Here is a 15570-nt window from a genome sequence, read left to right on the forward strand (position 1 = left end):
GAGACAAGTTTCAGGAGGCAGTAGAAGATAAAGGGGCCCGGCGTGCTGTGGACCATGAGTCCAGCATGAATAAATAGCGACTGAACTACAAAATCACATTAGAGCTATGAAGACCGTCGTTCCCATGCTGTCCACAAGATGGCGAACTCGCCTATGCTAAATGGAACGCAGAGAGAAGGATTGGTGGAACACAAAGACTTCAACTTCCGGATTAGAGAATCTGTGGGAGAAGCATAGGAGACAATGCTGAGGCTGGAAGCAGAAGAGGTAATGATCTATTATTTGTCTTGTTTTATTTCCATCCAGCAGCCCAATCCCATCACTCATCAGACTCTGCATCAGAGCAGCTTACACTCTAATGTCCACAGTCCCACAATATTATTATACATTTATATAGCTCTGACATATTTCACAGCGCTGTACAGAGATCAGTGATCCATCCCATCAGCCTCTGCACCAGAGGAGCTTACACTCTAATGTCCTCACCACAGTCACACACTATTATTATTATTATACATTTATATAGCTCTCACATATTCCACAGCGCTGTACAGAGATCAGTGATCCATCTCATCAGTCTCTGCACCAGAGGAGCTTACACTCTAATGTCCACAGTCACACAATATTATTATTACTGTATACATTTATATAGTTCTGACATATTCCACAGCGCTGTACAGAGATCTGTGATCCATCTCATCAGTCTCTGCACCAGAGGAGCTTACACTCTAATGTCCACAGTCCCACAATATTATTATACATTTATATAGTTCTGACATATTCCACAGCACTGTACAGAGATCTGTGATCCATCTCATCAGCCTCTGCACCAGAGGAGCTTACACTCTAATGTCCTCACCACAGTCACACACTATTATTATTATTATACATTTATATAGCTCTCACATATTCCACAGCGCTGTACAGAGATCACTGATCCATTCCCATCAGTCTCTGCACCAGAGGAGCTTACACTCTAATGTCCTCACCACAGTCACACAATATTATTATTACTGTATACATTTATATAGCTCTCACATATTCCACAGCGCTGTACAGAAATCGGTGATCCATCTCATTAGTCTCTGCACCAGAGGAGCGTACACTCTAATGTCCACAGTCCCACAATATTATTATACATTTATATAGTTCTGACATATTCCACAGCACTGTACAGAGATCTGTGATCCATCTCATCAGCCTCTGCACCAGAGGAGCTTACACTCTAATGTCCTCACCACAGTCACACACTATTATTATTATTATACATTTATATAGCTCTCACATATTCCACAGCGCTGTACAGAGATCACTGATCCATTCCCATCAGTCTCTGCACCAGAGGAGCTTACACTCTAATGTCCTCACCACAGTCACACAATATTATTATTACTGTATACATTTATATAGCTCTCACATATTCCACAGCGCTGTACAGAAATCGGTGATCCATCTCATTAGTCTCTGCACCAGAGGAGCGTACACTCTAATGTCCACAGTCCCACAATATTATTATACATTTATATAGCTCTGACATATTCCACAGCGCTGTACAGAGATCACTTAACCATTCCCATCAGTCTCTGCACCAGGGGAACTTACACTCTAATGTCCACAGTCTCACAATATTATTGTACATTTATATAGCTCTGATATATTCCACAGCGCTGTACAAAGATCACTGATCCATTCCCATCAGTCTCTGCACCAGAGGAGTTTACAATCTAGTGTCCCCAATCACTCATATTCCAGATATTCCACTCATATTCCAGTGGCCCTACCTTGTAGTTACAGGGATGTGGAGTCTGCCATATTTATTTCCATTTAAATACCATCAGTTTTCTAGCTGTACAAAGAGCATTGATGGAAAGGAAATAAATATGGCAGCCTCCATGCCACTCTCCTTACAGGGTCATTTTAAAGAAGCAGGTGACAAGACTGCTCATCATTCAGCTGCGCCTGCTATTAGTATGGTGAGGCTGATATCTATAGCCAGTTATTGCATGTCATGCTTGTAATTTGCCAGTGTTGTCTGAACTGTGCCGCAGACATTGCTCATGCTGTGATCCCGACACCACACTGCAGCTTGCAGGGGTTCCCTCCAGGTTTCCAGCACTTTGTTCAGCCTGTTGTCTTCAGAATTACAAAAAAACACCTTCAGGACAGGGCCAGATCATCCACAAGGCAACCCTAGGCATTTGCCTAGGGCCTGGAGAGAGTCTCGGGGCCTGGTGGATGCTAGCCCCCACCAAATCTTACTTAAAGAGGAACTCCAGCCGAAACAAACATACTGTCATTAAGTTACATTAGTTATGTTAATTAAAATAGATAGGTAATATAATCTCTTACCCACCCTGTTTTAAAAGAACAGGCAAATGTTTGATTTCATGATGGCAGCCATCTTTTTGGTTGAAAGGAGGTGACAGGGAGCATGAGACACAGTTCCAACTGTCCTGTGTCCTGAGCACCTCTCCCAGTTGCTAGGCAACGTGAATAACAACATAGGAAATCCCATCATGCTTTGCACAGCATCAGGGGAAAAAAGCCTGGGCTTTTTTTCTTTGATGGGTGGAGCTTAGATAAAAATTCAGCTAAAAATGATGCTTTGGTAAGAAAAACAAAGTTCTGGTGCTGTGAAATTGTTAAAGAAACAGCAAGCCTTTTCAGTTCTGCTGAGTAGATTTTTAGTCCAGAGGTTCACTTTAAATAATGCCAGGTGACCATCAGTGGAGGGCAAAAACTGGTATCCTGCCTAGAGCCCCATTTCAGCTTCATCCTTTTCTGCTTAGGGTCCCCTTCCCAAAAGGATTTAGCAGCATTTCGGAAGGGAGTATTCGCCATGGTGTTTTCTCACCCTCTATTATACTGGAGTTATTCTCAGCTCTGGGAGTAACCATGGCTCCTTGCTGTATTTAAACTAGCCTGGATATCATTGCCTATTGTCTTTGGAGCCACAAGCAAACCAAAATAAGAATTTACCATTTGCAGTAAATGCACTCTGGGAAAATAATAGCTATGCACAGGTTTTGTTTCATTCAAGTAAGGCAGTCTTTGCTCAGTGTGCAGAACACATACTATATTCCGATCCTTATACAGTCCATTCTATTCTCTGCTTACAATTCCTCTACAGATACCATCTTCCTGCACACATCACACGACACTGAGAATGGACCAGAACCAGAGTCACGTGATGGAGAAGATATTAGACCTCACCCTGGAGATCATCTACCTGCTGACTGGAGAGGTGAGGAGGATTCTGGGAGGTCACATGACATCACTTTTATTTCTATTAATAAATCAGAGTAGCAAAAAAGTTTCTGTACTGTGTTAGCCAAGCAAATTATGTAGGTAGAGAAAACAACGTTTTGTAAAAAAGTAATACCTTTGAATGGCTAACTGATAAAGTTAAATGATGCAAGCTTTCTGGGATCTAGTCCCCTTCTTCAGGCATATTTCTAGATGTAAGCTGAAATAAGACACTGAAGCAGGTAAATAGTAAACACAAAGATCTTCGTGTTTTCTTTTTTACCTACATCAGTTTTACTTCAGCTTACATCTGGAAATATGCCTGAAGAAGGGGACTAGATCCCAGAAAACTTACATCATTTAACTTTGTCAGTTAGCCATTAAAAGGTATTACTTTTAGAAAACTTTGTTTTTCTACCTATTAAAAAAACACACATCTGACTGGAGAGGTGAAGAGGATTCTGGAAGATCACATGACATCACTCTTATTGTTGTTTATTTTTTTATTCATGTAGCACCAACATCTTTGTAGCACTGTACATAGAGCAAAACAAATATTGGGGAACATGAGAAGTTGAAGACACTGTACGATCATGTCAATCCAGCAATACAAATACATAGACCAACAAAAATGACAGCGCTCACAGGCTGCAACTGGCTTATAAACCATCAAGGGGCGTGTACAGACCCCCAGGGGCTAAATACACGCCTTGAATTTAAATCTGATGCAAAATTATGCAAATTAAGTGCAAATTTATGTGCTAGTCCATAATCTAAAATTTGAATGCAGATTGGATGCAGGCTACCACAAGTATACTTAGAACCCTTGATAGTTTATAAGCCAGTTGCAGCCTGTGAGCGCTGTCATTTTTGTTTGTCTGTCTTGAAGAAATGTGTATACCATTGTATGATAAGTCGCACCAGGTAAGTTATGCTTTTAATGTTAGGTTAGTGGTTAGGTCTTCCCCGAGGGGGCACGTCAACGCCGTGGGGAAGTCTAGTAGGAAATGATTTGTGCACACATTATTTGCTGAAGCTAACGCCCTCCATTGCTGTACCTGTTTGAATGCATGTTGTGTAATATGGTCCATTGGAGCTCTGCACTTCTTTGCAGCTAAATCAACTCAGGTGCAGCCTTCTGTATTTGGAAGCGCTGCCTACACCTTCTTCTCTATGTAAAATACAAATACATACTTATTTAACCATTTAAGGACCGCAGTGATTGAAATCTACGCCCTGTTTTGCTGGGCTTTTGGCTGGCGGGGCATAGATCTTAATCACTGTCAGCAGCGCACATCTGCCGCTCCCCGCCGATCGCGCCGCTCAAACCCGACGATTCTCGCCGCATCTCACAGGCTCTGCCTGTCTCTATGACGGCAGAGTCATGTGAGCTGGTCAGGAGCCGATTTCATTGGCTCCTGGCCCTGTCTTTCAATGTAAACCACTCCCATTGGCTTACATTGAAAAACAGGGTCAGGAGCCAATGAAAGCGGCTCCTGACCGGCTCACATCTATTTCCTGGTGGTTCCGGCGAGCGGTGATGACGGCAGTTGCGGCGGGTATGTGCGGCGATTCGGCGGGATTGGTCCAGCGGTCTCTGGTCCTTAAGTGCCCAGAGACCGCTTGTCCTTAAGTGGTTAATGTGAGATGAATTACGACAAAATAAGAAACAATATGAGGAGGACCCTGCCATTGTGAGCTTACAATCTGAATGTAGAGGTGAGGAGGATTCTAGGAGTCACATGACATCACTCTTATCTCTACTAATAAAACACACACCTGACTGCAGAGGCTAGGGGGGTTCTGGGAGGTCACATGACATCACTCTTATCTCTACTAATAAAACACACACCTGACTGCAGAGGTGAGGGGGGTTCTGGGAGGTCACATGACATCACTCATCTCTACTAATAAAACACACACCTGACTGCAGAGGCTAGGGGGGTTCTGGGAGGTCACATGACATCACTCATCTCTACTAATAAAACACACACCTGACTGCAGAGGTGAGGGGGGTTCTGGGAGGTCACATGACATCACTCTTATCTCTACTAATAAAACACACACCTGACTGCAGAGGTGAGGAGGATTCTAGGAGTCACATGACATCACTCTTATCTCTACTAATAAAACACACACCTGACTGCAGAGGTGAGGAGGATTCTGGGAGGTCACATGACATCACTCATCTCTACTAATAAAACACACGCCTGACAGGATAGGTGAGGAGGATTCTGGAAATGTATATCATGATGATTGTTGCTGTATATTATTTCACAGGATTATGAAGTAGTAAAGAAGACATCTTGTGAACTATTGACACCCAACAGCCAATTTGATGGACCATCCCTTACTACAGAGCTCCCACCTCTCTCCCTAAAGCCAGGGAGAAGCAAGAAGAAGATTCTAGAAGTCACTGACAAGATTATAGAGCTGCTGGTGGGGGAGGTGAGTGGTGCTGGGAATTATGGGACATTATCCAGTAACAGCAAGGAAAGTGTTTAGGTCAGGCATGGGCAAACTTGGCCCTCCAGCTGTTACGGAACTATGCATTTGCCTTTATGAGTCATGACTGTGGCTGTCAGACTCCTGTGGGACTTGTAGTTCCGTAACAGCTGGAGGGTCAAGTTTGCCCATGCCTGGCCTAGGTGATGACTGTATCATTGTATGTGTCAGGTTCCTATAAGGTGTCAGGATGTCACCATCTATTTCTCCATGGAGGAGTGGCAGTATATAGAAGGACACAAGGACCTCTACAAGGACACCATGATGGAAAATCAGCCACCCCTCACATCACCGGGTAAGATGAAAGTTTATTTTTGTGGTAAAGAGAGAGCAGTACAGAGGGTCCACCTATATCCCCCCCCCCCCCCCTTCATCTGATAATCACATACAGACAATGTATTCAGTCAGTGTGTATGTTTCCTACAGATGGATCCAGTAACAGAAACCCACCAGAAAGATGTGCAGGCCCTATTTATTCCCAGGATTGTCCCCAGAAAGATTCCACCATCCCCCACCATTATCAGGTAGGTGCAACTGATTCTCTACAACTCAGTATGTGATTACTCTATATTCTTCTCTGCAATTTCATATTGTTAGAGTTACTTTGTATTGTTTTGTTAAATTAGAGTGAAAAACCATCTGATATGAAAATGAAGGATAAAGAGGAAGAGACTTATGTGATGGGCGGTCATCAGTCTACAGAAGATGGAGAAATGATGACGGCAATTAAAGAGGAAAAAGAAGAAATGTGTGTTATGAGTGGCCTGCAGTCTCCAGGGGAGGGTGAAATTATGAGGACAGGTAAAGCTAAAGGAGAAGAGACATATGAAATCGGGGATCAGGAATCTCTGGAGAAAGGTGCAATAGTGAGAACAATTAAAGAAGAAGAAGAGTCATGTTATCACAACTGTACGGAAGAGGGCGAATTTATGAGGACACTCGAAGAAAAGGGAGAAGAGACATCTAAGGTGGGAGGTGAAGAATCCATAGAGGAGGGGGAAATAATGAGGATTATTAAAGTGGAAGAAGACGAGACATGTGTGATAAGTGATGAAGAGCCTGTGGAGGAGAATAAAATGACTGGGACCACCGAATTAGTACCACCAATTTCAGGTGAGAAATCCTTATCCTGCCTGTTTAGGCATTCATTTGAACCATGATCACTCTTCATATTTTAGCTTTACATTAACTGAATAACTAGTCCATCTACATTCCTAAAATAAGGTTGTCCCCCCAAAAATAAGATATTGCACACCAAAAGGTCCATCTCCATTCCTCAGTATAACATCATAGTACCAACAAATGAGGAGGAGATACTGTACACCATATGAAAGGTCCATCTCCATTCCTCAGTATAACATCATAGCACCAACAAATGAGCAGGAGATACTGTACACCATATGAAAGGTCCATCTCCATTCCTCAGTATAACATCATAGTACCAACAAATGAGGAGGAGATACTGTACACCATATGAAAGGCCCATCTCCATTCCTCAGTATAACATCATAGCACCAACAAATGAGGAGGATATACTGTACACCATATGAAAGGCCCATCTCCATTCCTCAGTATAACACCATAGTGCCAACAAATGAGGAGGAGATACTACAGACCATATGAAAGGCCCATTTCCATTCCTCAGTATAACACCATAGTACCAACAAATGAGGAGGAGATACTGTACACCATATGAAAGGTCCATCTCCATTCCTCAGTATAACCTCATAGCACCAACACATGAGGAGGAGATACTGTACACCATATGAAAGGCCCATCTCCATTCCTCAGTATAACATCATAGTACCAACAAATGGGGAGGAGATACTGTACACCATATGAAAGGCCCATCTCCATTACTCAGTATAACATCACAGTACCAACAAATGAGGAGATACTGTACACCATATGAAAAGTCCATCCCCATTCCTCAGTATAACATCATAGTACCAACAAATGAGGAGGAGATACTGTACATCATATGAAAGGTCCATTTCCATTCCTCAGTATAACATCATAGTACCAACAAATGAGGAGGAAAATACTGTACACCATATGAAAGGCCCGTCTCCTTTCTTTTTCTTAACCACATGATCAGCATATGCTCTTTCAGAAGAAGCCATAGTTATTTTATGAACCGTGTACTTTAATTCTCATATATGTTATTGTTGAACCCAACTATTTGCCTGAGATCTGCTAAGTTACTGACTATTACATATACAAACCCTGGCTGACTGGAAAAATTAATCTAATTTTATTATTTTTATAAATAGTTGGACACAACTTCTGGAAGCCCTTGGAAGGACATGTTATTCCACCTCCAAATTACAATACAGAATCTAATGGCATCACACAATATCCCCCAGGAGTAATCCCTGTTCCTCAAAATATGTTTCAGCGAGTTTACGATGTTGGCAACCCCTCTAATGGACATCTTTTATCCAGAGAATTTAATCCAAGAGATAATGGCCTCACACAGTATCCTCATGGAGGCCACCCCATTCCTGGAAATGTGCAGTGTGCAGTCTTCCATGCAGATAGATCAACGGGTCCATCGGTTCCTGAGGGATCTTCTGTTAACCCACATCTTATCAACCAGAATCTTCTTCCAAGATTTCACAGTGCAGATGGACAGGCAGCAGATGTGAGGGTTGGATATGTTGGGAATGCCTCGTGGGGACAATATGATATACCCAAAGATTATAATGTTGGAGGTACTTTCACCAAGCGATATTCATCGGATGTGATTCCTGCTACACTTAATGGGCAGCCTTCCTTATGTGGACCACATGTTGGACCTCCTCAGAACAGACAGTTTATAATGCAGGACAAACCTCTCATGAGTGAGATGCCCTATATGTCTGTGAATTACGGATCAGGACCACAGAATTCTCATCTCCCTATGCACCATGGAAGCCCCACAAATGAGTTTCCATGTCCAGCGTGCAACCAACGTTTCAGTCATCAATCCTCTCTTGCCCAGCACCTGGCACTCCATGCATTGCCATGTACAGAGTATGGGAAATCTCTTGAAGCAAGTTCTGGGCTTTTTCACCAGCAGAGAGGTCCCCCCAGCACAAAGCCCTTCTTCTGCCCTGAGTGTGGTACATCTTTTTCCAGAAAACGAAACCTCGATATCCACATGTGCCTCCACACTGGTGAGAAGCCGTTTGCCTGCCCGGAGTGTGGGAAACGTTTCTCGCAGGACGCCCAGCTCTTCACACACCGAAGGATCCATAGAGGCGAGCGTCCTTTCCTATGTCCAGAGTGTGGGAAAAGTTTCCCTCTTAAAGGAACGCTTCGTACACACTTGAAAACTCACAGCGGTGAACGGAATTTTTCTTGTACAGAGTGTGGGAAAGCTTTTGCTCAGAAGCACCACCTTAGTATGCACCAGATATGTCACACGGGTGAGCGCCCTTTTTCTTGTCCAGATTGTGGGAAATGTTTTGGATTTAAAGGAAGCCTTCTTAGGCACCAGAGAGGCCACACTGGCAGCCGCCCTTTCTTATGTTCAGAATGTGGGAAATCTTTCATTCACAAAAGGGACTTATTTAGACACCAGAGAAGCCACACGGGAGAGCGCCCTTTTTTATGTTCCGAGTGTGGGAAAGGTTTCTACCGGAAAGCGGACCTTCTTATACACCAGAGAAGTCACACCGGTGAGCGGCCTTTTCCTTGTTCAGAGTGTGGGAAATGTTTCTTTGTGAAAGCAGCCCTTATTAAACACGAGAGACGTCACACGGGTGAGCGCCCTTTCCCGTGTTCCGAGTGTGGGAGGTGCTTCAGCGTGAAAGGAAGCCTAGTTAGGCATCAGAGATGTCACACAGGGGAGCGTCCTTTCTCATGTTCAGAGTGTGAGAAAACCTTCACACAGAAGGAACTTTTAACCAAACACTTACAGAGCCACAGCTTTTGAAATAACACAAAGCACAACGAGAAAATATACAAATAATAGCTAGATTTGTCATCAGTATTTGATGTGACCACCGTTTCTAATGTGTCCGCAGATCACTCACCACAGTTACACTGCAGACTTCGCAGGTTCTCTTTGTAGCTGTCACGGCACATAACATGAGCATTATTGCTTCATGGAGGCATACCATCTGCAGTGTGAGCAGGGCCCTGTGGGGACTGTACCATCTGCAGTGTGAGCAGGGCCCTGTGGGGACTGTACCATCTGCAGTGTGAGCAGGGCCCTGTGGGGACTGTACCATCTGCAGTGTGATCAGGGCCCTGTGGGGACTGTACCATCTGCAGTGTGATCAGGGCCCTGTGGGGACTGTACCATCTGCAGTGTGATCAGGGCCCTGTGGGGACTGTACCATCTCTGGTGAGATCAGGGCTCTGTGGGGACTGTACCATCTGCAGTGAGATCAAGGCTCTGTGGGGACTGTACCATCTGCAGTGTAATAAGGGACCTGTGGGGACTGTACTATCTGCAAAGAGATCAGGGCCCTGTGGGGACTGTACCATCTGCACTGTAATCAGGGACCTGTGGGGACTGTACTATCTGCAATGAGATCAGGGCTCTGTGGGGACTGTACCATTTGCAGTGAGATCAGGGCACTGTGAGTACTGTACCATCTCTGGTGAGATCAGGGCTCTGTAGGGACTATACCCTCTGTAGTGAGATCAGGGCTCTGTTTGGGCTGTACCATCTGCAGTGAGATCAGGGGTCTGTACCATCTGTTGTGAGATCAGGGGTCTATATGGGCCATACCACCTCTAGGGAAATCATGAGTCTCTGTGGGCTTTACCACCTGCATTGAGATCAGGGCTCTGTGGGGACTGTTCCATCTCTGGTGATAGCAGGGCTCTGTGGGGACTGTACCATCTGCAGTGAGATCAGGGCTCTGTGGGGACTGTACCATTTGCAGTGAGATCAGGGCACTGTGAGTACTGTACCATCTCTGGTGAGATCAGGGCTCTGTAGGGACTGTACCCTCTGTAGTGAGATCAGGGCTCTGTTTGGGCTGTACCATCTGCAGTGAGATCAGGGGTCTGTACCATCTGTTGTGAGATCAGGGGTCTATATGGGCCATACCACCTCTAGGGAAATCATGAGTCTCTGTGGGCTTTACCACCTGCATTGAGATCAGGGCTCTGTGGGGACTGTTCCATCTCTGGTGATAGCAGGGCTCTGTGGGGACTGTACCATCTGCAGTGAGATCAGGGCTCTGTGGGGACTGTACCATTTGCAGTGAGATCAGGGCACTGTGAGTACTGTACCATCTCTGGTGAGATCAGGGCTCTGTAGGGACTGTACCCTCTGTAGTGAGATCAGGGCTCTGTTTGGGCTGTACCATCTGCAGTGAGATCAGGGGTCTGTACCATCTGTTGTGAGATCAGGGGTCTATATGGGCCATACCACCTCTAGGGAAATCATGAGTCTCTGTGGGCTTTACCACCTGCATTGAGATCAGGGCTCTGTGGGGACTGTTCCATCTCTGGTGATATCAGGGCTCTGTGGGGACTGTACCATCTGCAGTGAGATCAGGGGTCTGTGGGGGCTGTACCAGGTGCATTGAGATCAGGGGGTCTGTGGGGGCCATATTATTTACTATTCATTATGAGATAAGGGCTTTGTGGGAGTTGTACCGTCTGTTATGAGATCATGTGCTTGTGAGGGCAGTACCATCTTTAGTGAGATCAGGGCTTTGTGAGGGACATACCATCTCTAGTAAAATCATGGGCCTGTGTGGGCTGTACCATCTGAAGTGACATTGGGGCTCTGTGGGGGCCGTACCATCTGTAATGTGATCAGGTAACTGTGGGGGTAGTGCAATTTACTGTGAGATGGGGGCTCTGTGGGGGCTATACTATCTCTAGTGAAATCAGGGTACTGTGGGGACCGTACTATCTGTTGTGAGATGAGGGCTCTGTGGGTGCCATGCCATCTGTCGTGCAATCAGAGTTCTATGGAGGTCATGCAGTCTTTTGTGAGATTAGGGTTTTGTGGAGGTCATGCCATCTTTTGTGAGATCAGGATACTGTGGGCCCATACAATCTGTTGTGAGATGAGGGTACTGTGGGGACCATACCATCTATAGGGCTGGATTCACTAAGACAAATAGCATGTCTTATCCTAGTTAACACGACTTATCAGAGAATAACATGCCTTATCCAAGTTAACACTCCTTATCAGAGATAACACACCTTATCAGAGATAATACTCCTTATCAAAGTTAACTCGCCATATCAGAGTAGCATAGCGAGTGCTACGAACCCGCAGGGGCTAAGGGCAGAACGAGTGGAGCTCTCATCATTGCCAATTAGCAGGCATACGTTTGTAGCGCTTGCTATGCTACTCTGATAAGGCGTGTTAACTTTGATAAGGAGTTTTATCTCTGATAAGGAGTGTTAACTTGGATAAGGCGTGTTATATCTGATAAGGCGTGTTAACTTGGATAAGGCATGCTATTTCTCTTAATGAATCAAGCCCATAGTGAGATCAGGGCTCTGTGGGGCCATACAATCTGTTGTGAGATCAGGGTACAAGGGGGGCCATGCCCTCTTTTGTGAGATTAGGGCTTTGTGGGGGCCATACCATATGTTGTATGTCCCGGTACTGTGGAGACCATAGAATCTGTTGTGAGATCAGGCCTCTGTGGGGACCATCTACAGTGAGATGCACTGACATGAGATCAGATTTCTGCAAAGGCCATACAATCTGTTGTGAGGTCAGGATTCTACGAAGGCTGTACTATCTGCTGTAGAATCGGAGTGCTGTGGCAAACCTAGTATCGTTTATGAGTTAAGTCTGGTTTATTTGAAGTCCTTCTGCTACATAATAGAAATGAGATTGATGATCACTACTGGTATTTCTTAATAGATAAGAATCTGTCTACACTTCCTAACAGTGAGGGTGCCATATGTTTTGGTCGAATCACCAACTCCATTTGTGTAACTTCAGACCTAGACCTGCAGAGAACCTCCACCACGCTTCACAGTTGACTGCAGCTTCCATCCAGGCATCATTTTCCATCGCCATCCTTTTGGCAGTCTGCTTCCTGTTGGCTCACAGGCGTTTAGGACTTTAGAACTCTACATGTAAGTGGTGAATGAAGACATACAAGTTTGCAACGTTGGAACTACACAGGAATGAATGTGCTCTGTCCTAATGATAGCACCAGGATCTGGACTCTACTTTTTTTTCCTGTTTATGCTTACGACTTTTTTTGGTCCATTTTGAATGAATGGCCTGAAATGTATATATTTATTTTTATCGGTAGGATTCTTATTGTAAGAGATTTACAGCATAAACTTTCCTCTAGAGAATTATTTATAGATACTGTGAAGATAAAAAAATGTATATTGTGCTGCTAAGTTTTGGCTACAAAGGGAATGGGCCAATTTATTAAAGTCCTAAAAGTGTGCTAGGTGGATCCTAGTGACTGTTAAGACGTGTGACACACAAGGCAGGAAGAACCCTAAAGGATTCCTCTGACATTTTGGGCTTGATTCATTAAGCTGCACTGCTAAAGCAGCGTACCTTAAAGGAATACTGTAGGGGGGTAGGGGAAAAATAGTTGAACTTACTCGAGGCTTCTAATGGTCCCCCGCAGACATCCTGTGCCCGTGCAGCCACTCACCGATGGATGCTCAGGCCCCGCCTCTGATTCACTTCTGGAATTTCCAACTTAAAAGTCTGAAAACCACTGCACCTGCGCGGCCGCACCCTCACTTCTGCTGACGTAACGACGAGTGTATTGCACAGGCCCAGTACGGTCTGCGCCTGCGCAGTATGCTCCTGGTGACATCAGCGGGAGCGAGGACACGGCCGCGCAGGTGCAGTGGTTTTCTGACTTTAAAGTCGGAAATTCCAGAGCTGAACTGGTGACGGTAACCAGAGCATCAGTGAGTGGCTGCGCGGGCACTGGAACGTCTGCGGGGGACCATTAGAAGCCCCGGGTAAGTTGAACTCTTTTTTTTTTCCCCCATATCCCCCTACAGTAGTCCTTTAATGTGAAGGAGTGGCCACTATGAGTTGAACTCTTTTTTTTTCCCCCCATATCCCCCTACAGTAGTCCTTTAATGTGAAGGAGTGGCCACTATGCAGGTCTTACATGCTATGTAAGGAGTGTGCCTTCCCTAGATAGGAGTATGCTTTCCTATACATAATAACCATAGTTACTATGTATAGGAAGGCACGCTCCTATCTAAGAAAGGCACGCTCCTTATATAGCAGTGAGCAATGCTATGTAAGGCATGCATAGTGGCCACTCCTCCACATTAGGGTGCACTGCTTTAGCAGTGCAGCTTAATGAATCAAGCCCTTTGCCTCATCCTGTTTTGTGTTCAGCTTGGGCTTACAGTTTTTGTTAACATTAATTTTATATAACCCTTTTTTCCTTAAAAAAAATTGCATTTAAAAAAAAAGAGAAAATGTTGTAGTTTCCTTCAAAAAGTAAAATATCTGTTGCACCAGTTCATAGATTTTGTGCTCTTCCTCGGTGACTGTTAGCTATTTACACACCATCAGTCTAAAGCACTCCCCTTTTAAAAATTCTTTATTTTATTTTGAAGAAGAAAAAGCATTTTAAACAAAACAACAAGTGGTTCATCACAGTCTTGAACAAAATAAATACAGATAACAATAGCACTTAGTGGGGAGGGGCATTCCTAGCCACAGGTCAGATATAACATTCCAAACTATTGTGCACAACAGTTAAAATCCTAAACCCGGGGGCCTATCCCTTCCCCCACTATTAACGCTTAAAGAGTAAAACTATAGTGTTACCACTATTAAACAGAGTATATGAAGAGGGGTAAGGGGAAAGAAAGAAAGAGGGGGAAGGAAAGAAAACCAGAGGAAAGGAGAGAAATAGAATGGGTCCTCTGAAGACCAGATCCAGAGAACCCATTAGAGTGAAATAAAGAAGGAAAGATTTATAGAAAGATCTGCGCCGGGCCGAACCCAAATAGACCTCACATGATCTAGTAAAAAACTCAAGTTTATGAGGAAAAATGTGGAATCACCCCATTACGAAGGGGAAAATGTAAAATATTTATGTATCCTGGGGAATTTGTAGGTATTCTTCTGATTCTAGAAACATATCCCAGTGAATCCATGTACGTGAGAAGGCCTCATCCCTATCGTGTAAGGTGTGGGTCAAAGACTCCATCTGATAGACAAACTTTATCTCATTGATCCATTCCCTTATTGAAGGCACAGATTGTGATTTCCAGTGGCGAGCAATAAGGACTCTTGCAGCTTGGATCAAATGGCGAGAAAGAGAGCGCTTGAATTTTTTAAAGGGTTTTGGGGTATTATGGAGCAAGTAGTATGAGGGATCTTCAATCGGATCTCTGTCTGTTAAAATTTTAATGTATTTCTGGACCGATTGCCAAAATGGTTTTATAGCTTCGCAGTCCCAGAATATATGGGTTAATGAACCTACTGCATTGTCACATCGCCAACATTGAGAGCTAGTATTAGGGAAGATTTTATTTAATCTGCTCGGAGTCAGGTACCACCTCGACAAGATTTTATAATTGGACTCTTTGATCCGAGAGGACATTGAGGCAGATTGATTTAGCGTGAGTATCTTCTGCCAACGCTCGTCAGAAAATACACAGTTAAGTTCTGATTCCCATTTAGATTTGAGTTCTAGCGACCAGGTGGTATCTGAGAGCAGAAGTTGATATAACTGGGAAAGCGTTTTTTTAATGGTGCCCTTAGATAAACATAAATTCTCAAAAGTAGAGAGTGGTCTAGAAAGTTGCTCCCTATTTCCCAGAGAACTGAGAAAGTGGACAAATTGCATGTGACTCCATTCGTCCAAAAATGGACATGAACGTGAGTCACGTATCTGT

At 44.2% G+C, this 15570-nt stretch overlaps 1 protein-coding gene across 2 annotated transcripts; it reads left to right on the forward strand.

Annotated features, from left to right (window-relative positions):
• Nucleotides 1-213: 213 nt before the first annotated feature.
• LOC137535255 (oocyte zinc finger protein XlCOF7.1-like) lies at nucleotides 214-13335 on the forward strand. 2 transcript variants are annotated; one of them, XM_068257072.1, is made up of 8 exons: nucleotides 214-267; nucleotides 3131-3244; nucleotides 5527-5694; nucleotides 5923-6046; nucleotides 6178-6275; nucleotides 6378-6864; nucleotides 8025-9413; nucleotides 12587-13335. In XM_068257072.1, exons 1-8 carry the CDS (start codon nucleotides 244-246, stop codon nucleotides 12706-12708), a joined length of 2526 nt encoding a protein of 841 aa, XP_068113173.1. In that variant the 5' UTR covers nucleotides 214-243; the 3' UTR covers nucleotides 12709-13335. The 2 variants fall into 2 exon arrangements, with proteins under 2 accessions (XP_068113173.1, XP_068113172.1); XM_068257071.1 differs by lacking the exon at nucleotides 12587-13335 and having other exon boundaries at nucleotides 8025-9885.
• The last annotated feature ends 2235 nt before the right edge of the window (nucleotides 13336-15570 follow it).

This window comes from Hyperolius riggenbachi, chromosome 10 (genome assembly GCF_040937935.1).
Source record: "Hyperolius riggenbachi isolate aHypRig1 chromosome 10, aHypRig1.pri, whole genome shotgun sequence".
Classification (NCBI taxonomy): domain Eukaryota; kingdom Metazoa; phylum Chordata; class Amphibia; order Anura; family Hyperoliidae; genus Hyperolius; species Hyperolius riggenbachi.

Coding starts and splice junctions, on each gene's coding strand:
- LOC137535255 (XM_068257071.1), top strand. CDS start 244: ATGCTGAGGCTGGAAGCAGAAGAG. Junction 6,047..6,177: donor GCCACCCCTCACATCACCGG/GTAAGATGAAAG, acceptor TGTTTCCTACAG/ATGGATCCAGTAACAGAAAC. Junction 6,865..8,024: donor ATTAGTACCACCAATTTCAG/GTGAGAAATCCT, acceptor TTTTATAAATAG/TTGGACACAACTTCTGGAAG.